We start from the raw sequence: 14510 nt of genomic DNA, 5'->3' as shown, positions 1-14510 counted from the left end.
TCCTCGGCTGTGAGGGACAAGCTTTCTCCTAACTCCATCTTATCTCAAGTTTCTCCTAAACTCTGTGAGTACAAAGGAAAAGCAAAGTAATTCGGCTATAATGACTTTGTGTGATTTACATGTATGTTGATTTGTTGGACGGTTTAATCGGCTATCTTTTAAATCAGACTGTTTATTCATATTTCTATAAGCAAGAGCCTATATTGAGTTTTCTAATGCAAGATTATTGTTTTATATTTTCTCTCTTTTTCTTTTATAAAGTTTTCTTTTTAAACCTTGTGGAAGTTTCTTTCCAGTGAGGCAGAGGGGGAGGGAAAAGCCCAAACTCTGTTTCTCACTTCTATTGTCCCAGGGCGGGAAAAAGGCCTACAGACAAAGGGAGGGGGAATCTCTTGTGTGAGCTGACTAGGTGAATGCCTAGCCTCGGGGAAGCTAGATTGCCTCTCCGGTTGTATTCAAGGAGTGAAGTATAGCATTGCACCGGCTAACCCAGGAAGTGGGGGAAGCTGGGAGAGGAGAGAGAGAGACCCAGGGGTCTGGGTCTTGGGGGTCCCCCCAAGGAAGGGTTGGAGACACCAGAGAGAGAAAAGGGGGGTCAGGCCCTATAAATTCCTGACCTGGTGGCAGTGAGAATATCCAAGCTGGTAGTGAGCTTGGGGGAGTTTCAGGTAAGCACCCAGGTTTTCGACGCTAAAGTCCAGATCTGGGACAGGAGGCTATTACCACAGAAGCCAACTCTATGGAATACCTTGGACTTCTCTTTCATAGAGGAAGCCAGCTGACTTTTCCACTTGCCATTCAGTAAGTGTTCCAGCTTCGTATAGGGAGTCCACTTCAATGCCAAGATGCTCAGTGGAGAGCCCAGCTTGCCATTAATAATAAAATGACCTTTCATGAACTCTATTCATCTATTTTTTTTTAATCAAAAAGATCCCAGAGAGTGACATTTTCCTGTAGTGTAATGCTGGGCAACTGCTGAATCAATCTCCAGGACATTACCAGAATTTCTCTTTTTCAGCTGACATTTTATATAGTTAAGGGATGAAAGAAAATAGTGCAAACTGTATCAGGAAAGTAGCAAATATTACTGAATTTATTCATAGTTCGTAAGCGTTTTCTTCCTCTATTATCAAAAAGACTCTTTAGGGCCTTGTGAGGACCAAGCAGAAAGTGTTTAATAGTTGCTGGGGTTTTTTGTTCTGTTTTTTAATAACTAGGTAGATAACAAGTTTTAGCTAAGTGCACTAACACATTTATTTAATTTTCCAAATCTAGATAAAGCTTAACAGTAATTCTGAGACAAAAAAAAAAAGACCCAAATATTTATATACAAAAGAGAGGTTCCCCAAGACAAAATGGCAGAAGAGGACAAACCAGTCTTTTCCTCTGTTTCTGTGGACTCAATTTCTTCTTTGTCAAGCACAGTTAAAACTCTCCAGAAGTTAAGTTGGGCCTTGCTAGATCAGTTTCTCCCATTAAACTCCTAGAGAAATCATGTTTTTCTTCAGTTTCTACCCCACATGATCCTGGGAGTTCAGGTGCCCCTAATTTTGAATTTATTTGCTGTGGTAGCTGAGGGAAGACTATGTGCACTTACACAAGCCAGAGTAATTAAATAAAAAGATTGAAGTAAGGGAGGAAAGAATATGGTGACTTTCTTTTCCCCCACTAGTAACTGGAGAAAGTCACTTCCTTCAGATCCATAAAAAAAAACAAAGAGGTTCCTTCCACAGACATTTGAGGAGTTTCTGTAGTAGAGTTTCTCCTTCTGTAGAAAGAGAATCACCTTGGACATCAGTGCTCCTAGGCCAAATCTCCAGTTTGCTACTGTTGTTAAACAAGGCAAGCTGTAGTTTAAGCTGGTCGACCAGCTTAAAAAACACACATTAAAACTACAGCTTGCCTTGTCTACTCTAGTAACAACTAACATGTTAACTTTTTTTTAAGTAGAGACAAAGCCCAATACAATAGCCCCAACACTACAGGATGTACACAGGCCATTCCTTTGTGGTTCTGAGTTTAGGCAATAAAGTTAGGGTACTTATATTAGTTTTCTTTAAGTAGTGCTCAAAAAATAATTTTTTTCCAGACATCAGACACTGACCTCTAGCTAATTAAGATAGCAATTCTCTAGTGAGAGCCAAGCAGGCAGTACCGTGCGGAAGACCTAGGATGGCCCTCTCATCATCTGCTAGAAGACTGGCACTAAGCTTCTCGCTAGGACACAGCACCTAGACATTGCTACCTTCCCCATGTTTCAGATCAGCTTTGGCTAATAAGAAGCTCAAAGTCTGATAAGCATGAAGCCTTCCCCCCGCCCCCCAAGTGCTGGGATCCAAAGGAAGCTTTACTGCACTCTCCTCCTCCACAAGGAGTGAAAGGGGGAAAAGGGGCAAGACAATGACAGGGACAATAGCATCACTGATGGTTCAAAATACCCCCTCTCTCCAAAGAGAGTTTTAGTGGTCCTTTCCCCTATGAGAGGTGGGTTGTGAGAGTCAGCGGATCTTATCAGATCCTTCACATTGAGCACTCTACTGATGGATCTGCCTGAAGCACACTAGCGTTTCGCTCTTCTGTTCTTACTGTGCGCATCAGGAGAGAGCAGCCAGTGCAGAACTAGACAGCCAATATTGTATTCACTATTTTCAGAATATATGTGAAATCTTCAAGAAGATTTCAGGTGGCAGGCAGCAACATACAACTGCCTCTCTCAGTGAAAGCAAAAGCAGGGGGTTTCCAAAAGAGTAGGGAGAGAGGGACAAAGAACATTCATATAGATTTCTGATGGAGTGTCCTAGATCCTCTCTGGTGGCCACAACAACTTCTGAATAAACTTTAACTGAAAGTTATTTTGGAGCCCTTAGAGGTGCTCCCTTATAAGAGAGGAAGCTATTTGGCAGCTGCCTCCTTTGCCCACTGCTTGCAGGAAGAGCAGCCTATTGGAGCAAGCTGGTGGGGGCTTAGAACCAGGATGGGCCGGCAGGCACCCTATCAGGTCTCCTAAGTTGCCTGTGTGGCAGCTGCCCAGCAGCCTATCAATTGATGGACAGTTCAGGTGTCCCTCCCCCACACTGGCCTGTGCTGCTCCTGCGAGCCTCCTGCTTGCTATGCGGGAGGAGAAGAGGGATGCTAATGCCAGGGTCCCCGCTTCCCCCCATTCCTGTACCCCATCTCCATGGGGTGGGGGGACACAACAGGATTCAGGATGGAGGGTGCTTGCTAGCAGCAGCTGCTGTCTCAACTTGATGATCTACTTAAAAAGGCAGTGTACTTAGAGTGGCGTCAGCAAACTTAAAAGGGCAATGCGCGTCTCTCTCTTTCGTGCGTGCACACACACGCACACACACACACAGTCTCTCTCACACTTTGGAAAGTTCAGGGAGTGGTGCGCTCCAGCGGGATAGCGTAGGTTCATCATCACATTCAGTTTCGCAGGGAACATTTGCAGCCACTGCCACGCGTCTGTTGCGTCTCCTCCCTCCATTTCTGCTGCCCAGTAGAGCGTGAGGCTACATTAACAGAGAAGCATGTCCCTTCCTGAACATATACAGCATCTCAGAATTTCCTCCAAAGGACTCGTCCCCTGTACAGTGGCTATTATAAATCGCAGCACTAGCAAGTCCAAAATCCTCTCAAAATGAAGGATATTTTATTTACATACACATTCTATCTCCCATTTAGAAGCCTAGTCTGAAGTGCTACTTTTTTTAACCTTACTTTGCAACCTTACATAATGTAATTTTTTTCTACTTTATTCTGCTGATATGCAAATAAATGTATTCAACCATAGCTAGAAGCTAAATGCATTAATCAGCATGGTTTCATATCACTAGCACTGTAAAAGGAACATGTTTATAGCATGTTACTAAACCATTCAAACAAAGTTTCCAGATCCTAGCAAACACATTAATGCCAAACAAAAATTCCCGAACAAAAAAAAAACCCCATCAGAGCACGTTTCTTCAAAGAGAAAAGAGTTTAAATGTATTATTTGAAAGGCATTCACAGCACTGTCTCATAGCCAATATCTTAAATAGCACCTATGATGGTGTCCCTAGCTTCTGTTTGCCAAAAGCTGGGAATGAGCAAAAGGGAATGGATCACTTGATGATTACTTGTTCTGTTCATACCGTATGGGGCACCTGGCATTGGCCGCTGTCAGAAAACAGGATACTGGACTAGATGGACCTTTGGTCTGACCCAGTATGGCCATTCTTATGATCAGCCCAGTGACTTACCAATGGTATAATGCAATCTACCACCCTAAATTCTAAAGCAAACTTGCCTTTTGCTGCTGAAGCAACAAGCATGCAACACACATCATTTTAGATTAAGTAAACTCAAGAAGGCGCAAGCAGATTTAGAAACTACCTACCCTCCCCAAGCAATAGCCGTGGAGTGCAATGATGTATCTACTACAATGGGAGAAGGAAAAGAAGAGGGGGGAAACCATGAGGGAAAAAGTAACAAGATACAATTATAAGAGAATCTCAGAAAGACAAGAGACAGAAATTAATAAATCTAGCAGTCATCTGAGAAACATTCTCAGCTCAGTACTCAATGCCTGCAGCCTTCTAGGCCAGAGCCTTAGAAAGCCATAGATCCTGGCTACACAGCAATCCAAGAATATGTTTGATAAGATCTTATAGAAAAAAAGAATATTCAAGCTCTCGTGGTATTTTTGTAGCCATTTTTAGGGCTGCCTATATATATCTTTGGCCAAATACTACCCACTGATCATTGTTGTATAGTTTACTGCATACTGGTTGTCTGCATCCTCCCTCCACCCCTGAAAAAAGTTGCTTTTCAATGGCGTTGCACATACTGTAAAACATTTTGGGGATTCTTTGGGAAGTGACAATATGAGAACTCAAGTTATTTAAGGTAATGGTCTCTCTCTTTCCACTACATGGTAGTAATGTTCTGTGAATAAGCACTTCTCATCTCCTGCATTTCATGAGTTTATACTTAAAATCCTAGGTTTCCACTGGATGCAGCTCTTAAAACACTCCAGCATGGGTGCTTAGCAAAAATTAGTTTAGAAGTTGTTTCTTATGAATAATAAAATAATTTCTGTTGATCCAAGGTATTTCCTGAAGTGAATATTATACAACATTCTTACTGCCTTATGTTACATAAAATGCATTGTATTTAGCATGTATAGATACAGAACTGGTTTCAGTGGCTTTATGTGTTATTTCAGCAACACAGAAGTTGAACTCCTGGGACCAAGATGGCTAAAACAAAAAAATACATATGGGGGGAGGGTTGTTTGTTTTTTTACACTAACTGGCAAGGCACAATATGTTGAATCCCACTTCCAACTGATTTTTTAAGCTTCTATAATTTTGGAAACAAACAAACAATCTTTTTTTTTTTCTCCCTGTTTACTGAGTGTCAGTTAACTTCTGTAAACAAGTGCCTTTACTGAAAGCTGACAAAAGCAACTAGTAGACAGAGACCAGTTTAAACAAAGATTCTGGCAGTCAACTGAAAGAATTCCCATCATTTGTTTTAACAATATACTTTTATACAGACTGAACAATGAATGTAAAAACAATGTTTAATTTTAAAAAGCTCTCTTCCCATAGTTTAAATACTATTAAAACATTGCTACCTTGAAGACTGGGAAACAAAGCATGCTGGCTACACTGTAGGCCTGCACTGTCCTTATTATGATGCTGTCAAGCACTAGGTAAAGGAATTTTACAGAACATCCAGGAACATTCCACCACTTTTTGGAAAAGATGTCTCCTCTGCTTTTGAGCCAGACAACTTCCTACTCCTTGCTGCCTGGGCACCAGCACGAGGGTCATTGAGAGCAGAGGAGAGACAAGCTCCCTGCTCTAAATTCCAGTTCCCAGTTGAGTGCACGTAGTATAGGTAAAGTCCTGTAACTATGGGTTGGCTGGAGCTTGCTCAGGTGCTCTTGCAGGGATGCCACATTCCAGTCATAGTTGAAGCTGTGGAGAGGCCGGGGCATGCTCAGTGAGGACAGGAGATTTTAGCTGCTAAAACTGAAGATGTTTCTACTGAGCATGTGTGAAATTTAATTTTTTAGAGGTTTATAGCCTGACCAAATTTGGGCAGATTTTCATGGACAGCAAAAGACACCCCCTTTGCCAAATTACAAGGTCCTTCTCCAAAGCATGGGGGTGTAAGAGCTGTTTAAAAAAAAAAATGGTCACCACATTTTTTTAAACTTGGGCAAAACAACATATTTACCCCTAGTCTTGTTCTCAGAAATGGCTGTACCAGTTTGGCTAAAATTTTCAAAAAATAATTCAGTCTGAGGCAGACATCTGGCATGGAAAATTTCAGTCCAAAGTGTTAAAGCTTGGTAAATTACGAGCAACAGGGTCTTATGATAGGAAGTTTTAGGTAATCTTAAAAATAGGTAGCACTACCAGCCCTGCCTATAATTACACACACTTTCACACCTATTGCTAGACTAAACTCCAATGCAATGCATTAATTTTCAAAAGTTTACAGATCAGCTCTTGAGACTAGCTTCCAAATTTCAGAAGTTAAATTTTTGGCATGAATAAGTCCAGATGTGTCTGAAGATTCATTTGATGTCTTGTTTTGAAGTTTCAGTTGTGTGGGGGAGCACAACAGGTTGAATTTTCTTTTCATTGTTTTAGGAAGAGTATGTCAGACAACATAATTATCTATTGTCCTCTATTATAGAAAGGATAGGTCCTAAACGTCCCCTCCTGCTGGTTTCTTGTGTCACACTGATATTCAGATTCTCTGTATCAAATAAAACTATTAGAGAGGAGGTCAGAGTACAGGTGGCAGAAATCATAGCATAAACATTAAAGTCCTATACTGAAGATGTGATTGAAACAAAGAAGTTTCTCTCTTTCTCCACCATAGCATCTGCAACATCATAGTAAAGGAAATTGCTCCAGGTAGCAGACAGTCTAACGAATTTGGTTGCTTCTGATCAGATACTGTCTAGTGTCTAATGCTTGAGGAATTTTCATTTTACTTCACAGAAAATGATTTAATCTGGACTGGAGTGGCTGTGTCCATGGGCTAAATTCTATGTCAGGAAAGAGGAGGAGAAGTGGACAGTTTCTTTTCTTGAATTGAGTTTCAGCCAATTATGCTCATTTTGGTTCCAGAAATACTTGAAGAACTTTGGGCTATCACCTACATTAGTTGTAAAATCTAACAGAGAGACAGAGTCCATTATTGTGGGGGGAGGTTAGTCAACACCTATTACAGGCTGCCAACAATAGCTCAATAAAAAGATGCTAGGTCCTTAGTCAGGAAATTACAATCTTGCCTTATCTCAAGCCTTCATTTGTGGAAAAGGTTATTGTGAAGTATCAGGGGCTCATTCACCTGTACACCTACTGTGTTATATGCCATCATGTGCCAGCAATGGCCCTCTGCCATGTACATTGGCCAAACCAAGCAGCCTCTAAGTAAAAGAATAAATGGACGCAAATCAGACATAAGGAATGGTAACATACAAAAGCCAGTAGGAGAACACTTCAATCTCCCCAGACATTCTATAACAGATTTAAAAGTAGCCAACTTCAAAAACAGACTTCAAAGAAAAACTGCAGAGCTACATTTGCAAATTTAACACCATTAATTTGGGCTTGAATAGGGACTGGGCATGGCTGGCTCACTACAAAAGCAATTTCTCATTTCTTGGTATTGACACCTCCTCATCAAATATTGGGAGTGGACCACATCGACCCTGATTGAATTGGCCCTCCACTTGCAAGGTAACTCCCTTCTCTTCATGTGTCAGTATATTTATGCCTGCATCTGTAGTTTTCACTTCATACATCTGAAGAAGTGGGTTTTTACCCATGAAAGCTTATGCCCAAATAAATCTGTTAGTCGTTGAGGTTCCACCAGACTCCTTGTTGTTATTGTGAAGCAATTTATACAATACTTTAAAGTCCTCAAATTTCCTGGGGGGAATTCTAGTCTCATTTTAGACCTAGTTATGATACAGAAATAACTGTGTACTTGCTAGACCATCCCCTCATCCTGGAAGTTGACAAAAAAGTATCTATGCTGATTCTTTTAAATCCATCAGCAGACTGATACCACTAAACACAATATTTTGTTAATATGTTTATAGACTCTGGCAGAGATACACACAGCTTCTCTTTAACTGCTGTCTTTGCTAGCATTGTGCCAATTGTAAAGCTGTTGTTTGTATTTTAAAATATTGCATGTCTCAATAATGTTTTGATTAGTACTTCTTATAGACTGAAACAAGTTAAAAATAAATAAGAAATGTTTAGCAAATTATGAGAGGAAGTTGCATCATTTTGTAGCATGTATCTCAGTGAAGAAGCAAGGCATGTCTTATCAGCTTAGAGGCACACCACAAATTAACAAGGACGTTGAGGTGTACTAGCAAGTGCCTTTCACATCACTGACATATGCAACATGTTGAAACCCCTGAGGGCTATAAATATGACTTCATGAAGAGCCTAACAAAAAAGTTATAAGATCATTGCCACTTTTATAGTTTAGTGACAGGAATTATGCCCTATCATTGAACTGAGGAGGAAGAGAAGACACATGAACAAAAATGATACTGCGACTGTTCATCTTTTCCCATAGCTTACTGTGTTTTCCAGAAATAAGAGTATAGACAGACATACCTGTATAGGGAAGCTCAGAAAGTTATGGGCCAGCTTCTGGGTCTTCAGGTGGGAGATTTACTTGTATTATCTGACAATCCTGATAGATGAGACACCATATACCAGCTAGGAAAAAGGCAGAAACCTGAAGAAGGCTGGCCCAGGTGCAGCTTGATTGAGGGAGCTACATTCTGACTGCCTAGTTGCAAGCCTATTGAGCTATAAAGATCAGACAGCTGCAGATTAAAGTAATGAAAGGAAAAATATCTCAGGAATAGGGATTTTATACTGTACAAAGGAATTCCTACATTAAAGGCAATTACATAGGAAACCTTAGCTAGTAGTAACTCCAAGTTGAATATTCTGGAATATTGCTAATATCTTTCATCCTCCCATCATGCACTAGTAAACCATTTAAGTTCATGAACTGGACATTTAAACTACAGGACACCCCTGCAAGACACACAAACAAGGCACAGTGACATTTCTGAAAACACTGCCTGGAAAAATCCCTAGTATAACATTTCCCATTCTAGGTGGATGGCACCGTACAGAAGAAAAGAATAATAGAGGAGAGAATAGCTTCATGAATACCAATCCACCCAAGACCCATATCTGCTCCAATATATGCAAGTAAAGCAGCAGGCTTTACTGAAAACAATCCATCTTTACTTGTCCCCACACCATCCTTTAATAGACTTGGCAATGTGTACAGATCCCATGCTCAGGGCTGGAAGATCAGGCAGCAGCCCTCACCTCAAGGTCATCTTCTGTTTTTCTGTAATACTTAGCTCAGCCACTTGAGCACATCAAGCTTCTATGATTACTTCGGATGCAAGTAGCAAACATCCATCCCATGAGGGAGAGAGAAGAGGGTACAAAAAGAAAAACCACGAGCAAAAAATAATTAAATATAGAAAGATGGAAAAACACAGAACAAACAAAAACAGGAAAGAACAGAGAGGAAAGAAGAAGGATAAGAAAACCAGCAACTGTTCAGAGATACAGGACTAATGGAAGTGGGGTGCACTTGTGTGCCTACCTATTACCAATGAAGGTTCAAAGAAAGGATTGGGAATCACTACCATGCAGTCTTTTGGAGTAAAATATTTTTGGGTATGCTGATTTTCCTATACTCATGCACTTCCAAAGAATATAATATTAACTGAGACTACTATTGTAATATAAATTTGCCGTTGTCTCTCTCATATGCCGGGACCAACACAGCTACAACAACACTGCAAACAATTTGTTGTTTATAACTCAGGAGCCCAGACAATATTAAGCATGCAAAACAAGGTTTCCTGAAACACTGACCAGATGTTACATCAGTTTACATTTAATTACTACCACCGTTCTTACAGTCAGATCCACTAACATAGCTCCATGATTCAAATGGGTTGTAAAGGGTAAGGAAGCTGCACTTCTTGTTGCACACAGGAGTTTTGCCGAGATTTCACATTAATACCCATTTTCATTGGGAAGGGTAGAGTTTCGCCCAGCATATAAAAATAAGTCACTTAGATTCCAAAAAAAGTTGTATAAACTGGACTGTGACAGTGAAAAGACATGTATCTTGATTTATGCTACGTAGTACTAGGTGCACAAGTGTCGGATATTGAATGTTAAGATAATACTAAATATTGCTGCTAAAATTGTCAGACTGGCTCCTAATGGTAGGCATCTACAGGATTTTCAAAGCACCTTGAATCCTACAGGAGTCAATGGGAGGAAGGGCACTCAGCAACTCTGGAAGTCAAGCCATTTTCAGTTAGGTACCTAATTTAAGGTACCCAAGTCTAAAAGAAATATGGCCAGAATAATCTCTAAAATTATTGGTGTTCACTGGAATTTTTCATTTTATTTATCTAAAATACAAAGTAAAAGATATTAATCAGTACTAAGATAAAATACATTAGTGTTCAAATTTATAAAATTGAGAATTAACAATTAGCAACTTTCAGACATCATTGCTTAAGAAATTTCTACAGAAATAGAAGAACTTTAGAGTTAAAGATGACGTGTTTGAGGCAATACTATACGTGAAAAGATCCCTTTAATATTTCCACATTTGTACTCTTTAGTTTTATTATATTATACCTTGAAACTCTGTATACTTGTTTGGACTTTACAAACATATAAGTTTGCTATGTAAACAGAAATCAGTATCACAACCACATGTTACATACAGCACACAACACAGTATCTTTTATCGTACTACCAGAGAGGACGACAAGAGTAGAAATTAACACTGATCTTGTATCAAAAGATTTTTGGCAGGTCCAATGAACATTAAATTATGCAAACACAATGTTCAACTGCCTCTTGATGCTGGGTGTGGTGGAACAATAAATATCACTCTGACAGGAAGGGTGGGTACACTGCTGTCAACCCTGTTCCTGGCTGTCCTTGTCCTCTCCTTGTCTCTCAAACCAAGGTCCTGCAGTCTCATAGAGCACAACTTGAGACACACCACTGGGCTAGCTTTTCCTGATATAATTCACTATTATCCAGCTAGCAAAAATACATATTCTCATTTCAGCATACGTTACTACATGTATCCAAAAATGTGTAACAGGAAGACAAAAACCAGTTATTTATATCAGTCAGTGAAACTCACCTCTAACGTACTTTTAATTAAAAAAACGTGCATTCTTTTTGTGAGATTGTTTTAAAGCTCTTTAGGCCTATCTGCTGGAGCTATGAAAGATAATTAACCCAAGACAAATTGTCACCTCTTAAATGCCTTGGGGTTTAAGGAAAGGGAATATCTGTACTTACATAAACGGTTATTGTCAGAAATACTGCATCCCTTCCTCCAATGATTTACATAATATAAAGCCTGCCCTTGTCTGTTCATGTTTAAACATTAGCAGCTGAAATCTACATAAAGGTACCAGTAGACAAAGGTTGCTGCTAAGTAAAGTATAACAACCTATTACTATATGCATTGACCTCTTTAAGGAGGAAGCTTTCATATTTTACCTTCTCCCATCCCCAGTCCAATGAGCGCCTGGTTTTCCCATTACCTGTGTGTGTGTGTGTGTGTCTCCCTCTCACCTCCCCAATGGAGCCACAAAATTGCTCTGCACCGGTGCACCCACCATCAGAGAAAATAAGCAGGTATCCTGTCATCCACAGCTTTCAGTGATGCTCATGTTTGTTGCCTTGCTAGCAGCCAACAGGCTATGCCTTTTCTTCTACCTGCTCTGGGCTAGGAACCCTCCAAGATCAATAATACCCTGTGCATAAGACCCCCTCTCCCCAAATTGTCCACTATGTACAATGGCAGATCAAGTCAGCCCCACCAAATCCAACAAATCCTTTCAGCCTGAGATGGACTACGTGAGCCAGACCCCACTTCCTGCATCTCTTCCCGCCCAGGCAAGAAGAAATCCCCGCAGTGTGGAGGGGCAAGCCCTCTTACCTTGATGATACTGCTTCTTCGGGGGATGCCGGATTTGCTTTCCCTCTGTTGCACTGTGGAACATCCTCTCGCTTTGCTGCCGGGGCTGCCGAGCTGGGCTGATCCTGTCTCGTCTCCGGCCAGAGCGCAGTCCCCATTAGAGACCCCGCCGCCTGCACTGTCAACACAGGATCTGCCGCCGCCTCCTCCTCCTTCCCCGTCTCCTGCCTTGAAAGCCACCTTTCCCTGGACAGGACTCGGGGACGAGGGAAGCCCCCCGCCCCTGGTGCTACCAGTGGCAGCACCCCTGCTGCCAAACTCCGCCATCAGCCTCTGCCACTATAGCTGCAACAATATTGCCGTTCCCCTCCACTCCCTCCCCCGGCTGCTGGCTCTTCTTCCGCTTTTTGTAGATTTAAGATTGGGAAGGGGGGGTTGTGCGAAAATCTCTCTCCTCCACAGATCTGGCAGCTGAAATTGTAAAGCTCCTGTAGGGGTGAGGGGGAATGTCCTCGAGCCTGCTTCTGGGAGCTGCTGCAGCCCTCCTTTTCAGCACCTGCGAAAGGAAAAAAATGAAACGTGACAGTCTCTCGCTTCACATGAGACTAAAGGGGCGGGGGAGGGGGCAGAGAGCTACAACACACACCACGGACTACAGGGAGAGGAAGGCTGAATGAGATCTGCCTGAAAGAGAACACACCACAAAACACACACCGCAATGGAGGGTGGAAAGGTGTCACACACCACAGGAGGTGCATGTGGACAAAAATCGATGCGAAGTTACAGCGGGGTGGGGGGAGGGAGGAGATAAATCCTGCCTCTGTTAATACTCACTGTTTAATATTTTGGAGGAACTACACCATCCAGGCTGCTAAATTATGGGGAAAAAATCTGTTGCTGGTCGTACTTCCCCAAGGGGGATACACAAACTTACAGGGGAAAATGACAAGCCCAAATAATACAGCCCCGGCTGAGGGGCGGGCTTAGGAGAAAAATGTCCCCTTCACACGACCAAAAAGACCCGACACAAAGACAAGAGTCCAGATCAAACCAGGAGCCTGAGGCATCAGACACTATTCAATAACAGACCCGCCTCCTAGCCCTGCCGCCCCCCGCCCCCCTGAGCACTGAACACGTTAGTTCCCGGCGCCCCAGCGCAGCCAGCCTGGGACCGTTACCCTGCCCACCTCCCCGGGGAGGGCACCAGAGGCGGGGCCGCCAACTTTCTCCCCTCTTCGCTCCCTGCTGAGCCCAGCCACTCTGCACAGCAGACGCCCGCAGAGCGCCTGGCCCTGCCACCGCTCGCCTCACACCCCGGCCGGCCCCAGGCAGCCCCCCACGAGCCCTTCGCACACACACCCCGCCGGCCGGCCCTACCTCTGCCCCCCGCAGACACACACCTCCACAGCCCGAGCGCAGGCGGCACCTCCCGCCGCCGCCGCCGCCGCCTCCCCTCCCTTCCCGCTCGCTCCGCGCTATGGTCGCCGCCTGTGCCCGAAGCCGGATACAGAGATTCGCGTGGCTGCTTCCCTCGCCCGCTGCATCGCCGCCTCCCCGGCACCCCCGAGCGCCCTCACCCGGAAAAAATCTCTGGGAACGGGAGAGCGCGACCGCCTGCACGGCCAAGCAACCCTCGGCTCGGGAACCCCACCGCCAGCACCCCCATCCGGCGGATCAAAGCCACTCCGCTGCGGGGGAGGATTACGTCCGTCAGTCAAATGTTACCCTCCCTGCCTGGGGCTGGCGCCCTCGCTCTGGTGCTTCGCGGGACCCTCCCGAGCTGTAGCAATATGATATTGGAGGGAGAAGATGTTTGAGATCAAGAAAGTCCTCCCCACACACACACATATCCTCTTCAAAATCAAAATGTTCAGTCTCCCAGCTCCAACTCTCCAGCAATTTCCCAGGCCCAAGGCATGTGTCTGTCCCCATCTGCTCTTATTTTTTCCTGTGGTTTCCATTATCACTTGCAAAGTACATTACAGTCCAGCCTTGAACTGCAGCTTTGACACAATGTATGTCCCCTCCCACCCTAGTCCCTCAGGACTCTCCCCAATTAACCTATAATGATGTCTATATTAGATCAGAGCCAGGAAACCAGTTCATTCATGGACAATCGATCCTGCGCATTAACTGCATCCAAAGTGTAAATCAAATTGATTGCACTGGATAATACTGGTACATGGTGTAGGTGTATGAGTAAGGGTGATTTCCAAAAAAGAAAGGGAGAGTAGCAAGGAAAAGGAATGGCACACTATGGTACAGGTAGCAATTTGACCCTGTCTGATGAAGTGACCCACCTAGAAGCCTCCCCTTCTACAGTATTTCCATCGTCCCCCAAGGAAAGCAGGCCATTAACCACACACTATGATCAGCACTAACCCAGGAGTCTGAATAGCACCTTACATCACACATAGCCCTATTTTTTTCCTATAGGGCTACTTGCAGAGCAAGGTCTTACTCAACATGAGTGACTGTTT

At 43.1% G+C, this 14510-nt stretch overlaps 1 protein-coding gene across 4 annotated transcripts in view; it reads right to left on the bottom strand.

The window, feature by feature from the left end:
* The window catches only part of PLCL2 (phospholipase C like 2), a 194443-nt gene extending 180764 nt beyond the window's left edge, over positions 1-13679 (bottom strand). For 2 of the 4 annotated variants that reach the window (XM_075062433.1, XM_075062436.1), the window contains exons 1-2: positions 13431-13666; positions 12052-12586 (exon numbers count right to left, since the gene is read on the bottom strand). In XM_075062433.1, coding sequence (XP_074918534.1) covers positions 12052-12357 — 306 coding nt within the window. In that variant the 5' untranslated portion in view covers positions 12358-12586; positions 13431-13666. Of the gene's footprint in view, positions 1-12051; positions 12587-12864; positions 13136-13430 lie in introns of those variants that run through there. The other 2 variants (XM_075062434.1, XM_075062435.1) reach the window with 2 other exon arrangements.
* Positions 13680-14510: the final 831 nt, after the last annotated feature.

Source organism: Chelonoidis abingdonii, chromosome 2, assembly GCF_003597395.2.
Source record: "Chelonoidis abingdonii isolate Lonesome George chromosome 2, CheloAbing_2.0, whole genome shotgun sequence".
Taxonomy (NCBI): domain Eukaryota; kingdom Metazoa; phylum Chordata; order Testudines; family Testudinidae; genus Chelonoidis; species Chelonoidis abingdonii.
Note: the sequence above shows the minus strand (reverse complement) of the source record. Positions and strands in the feature narration are given on the sequence as shown.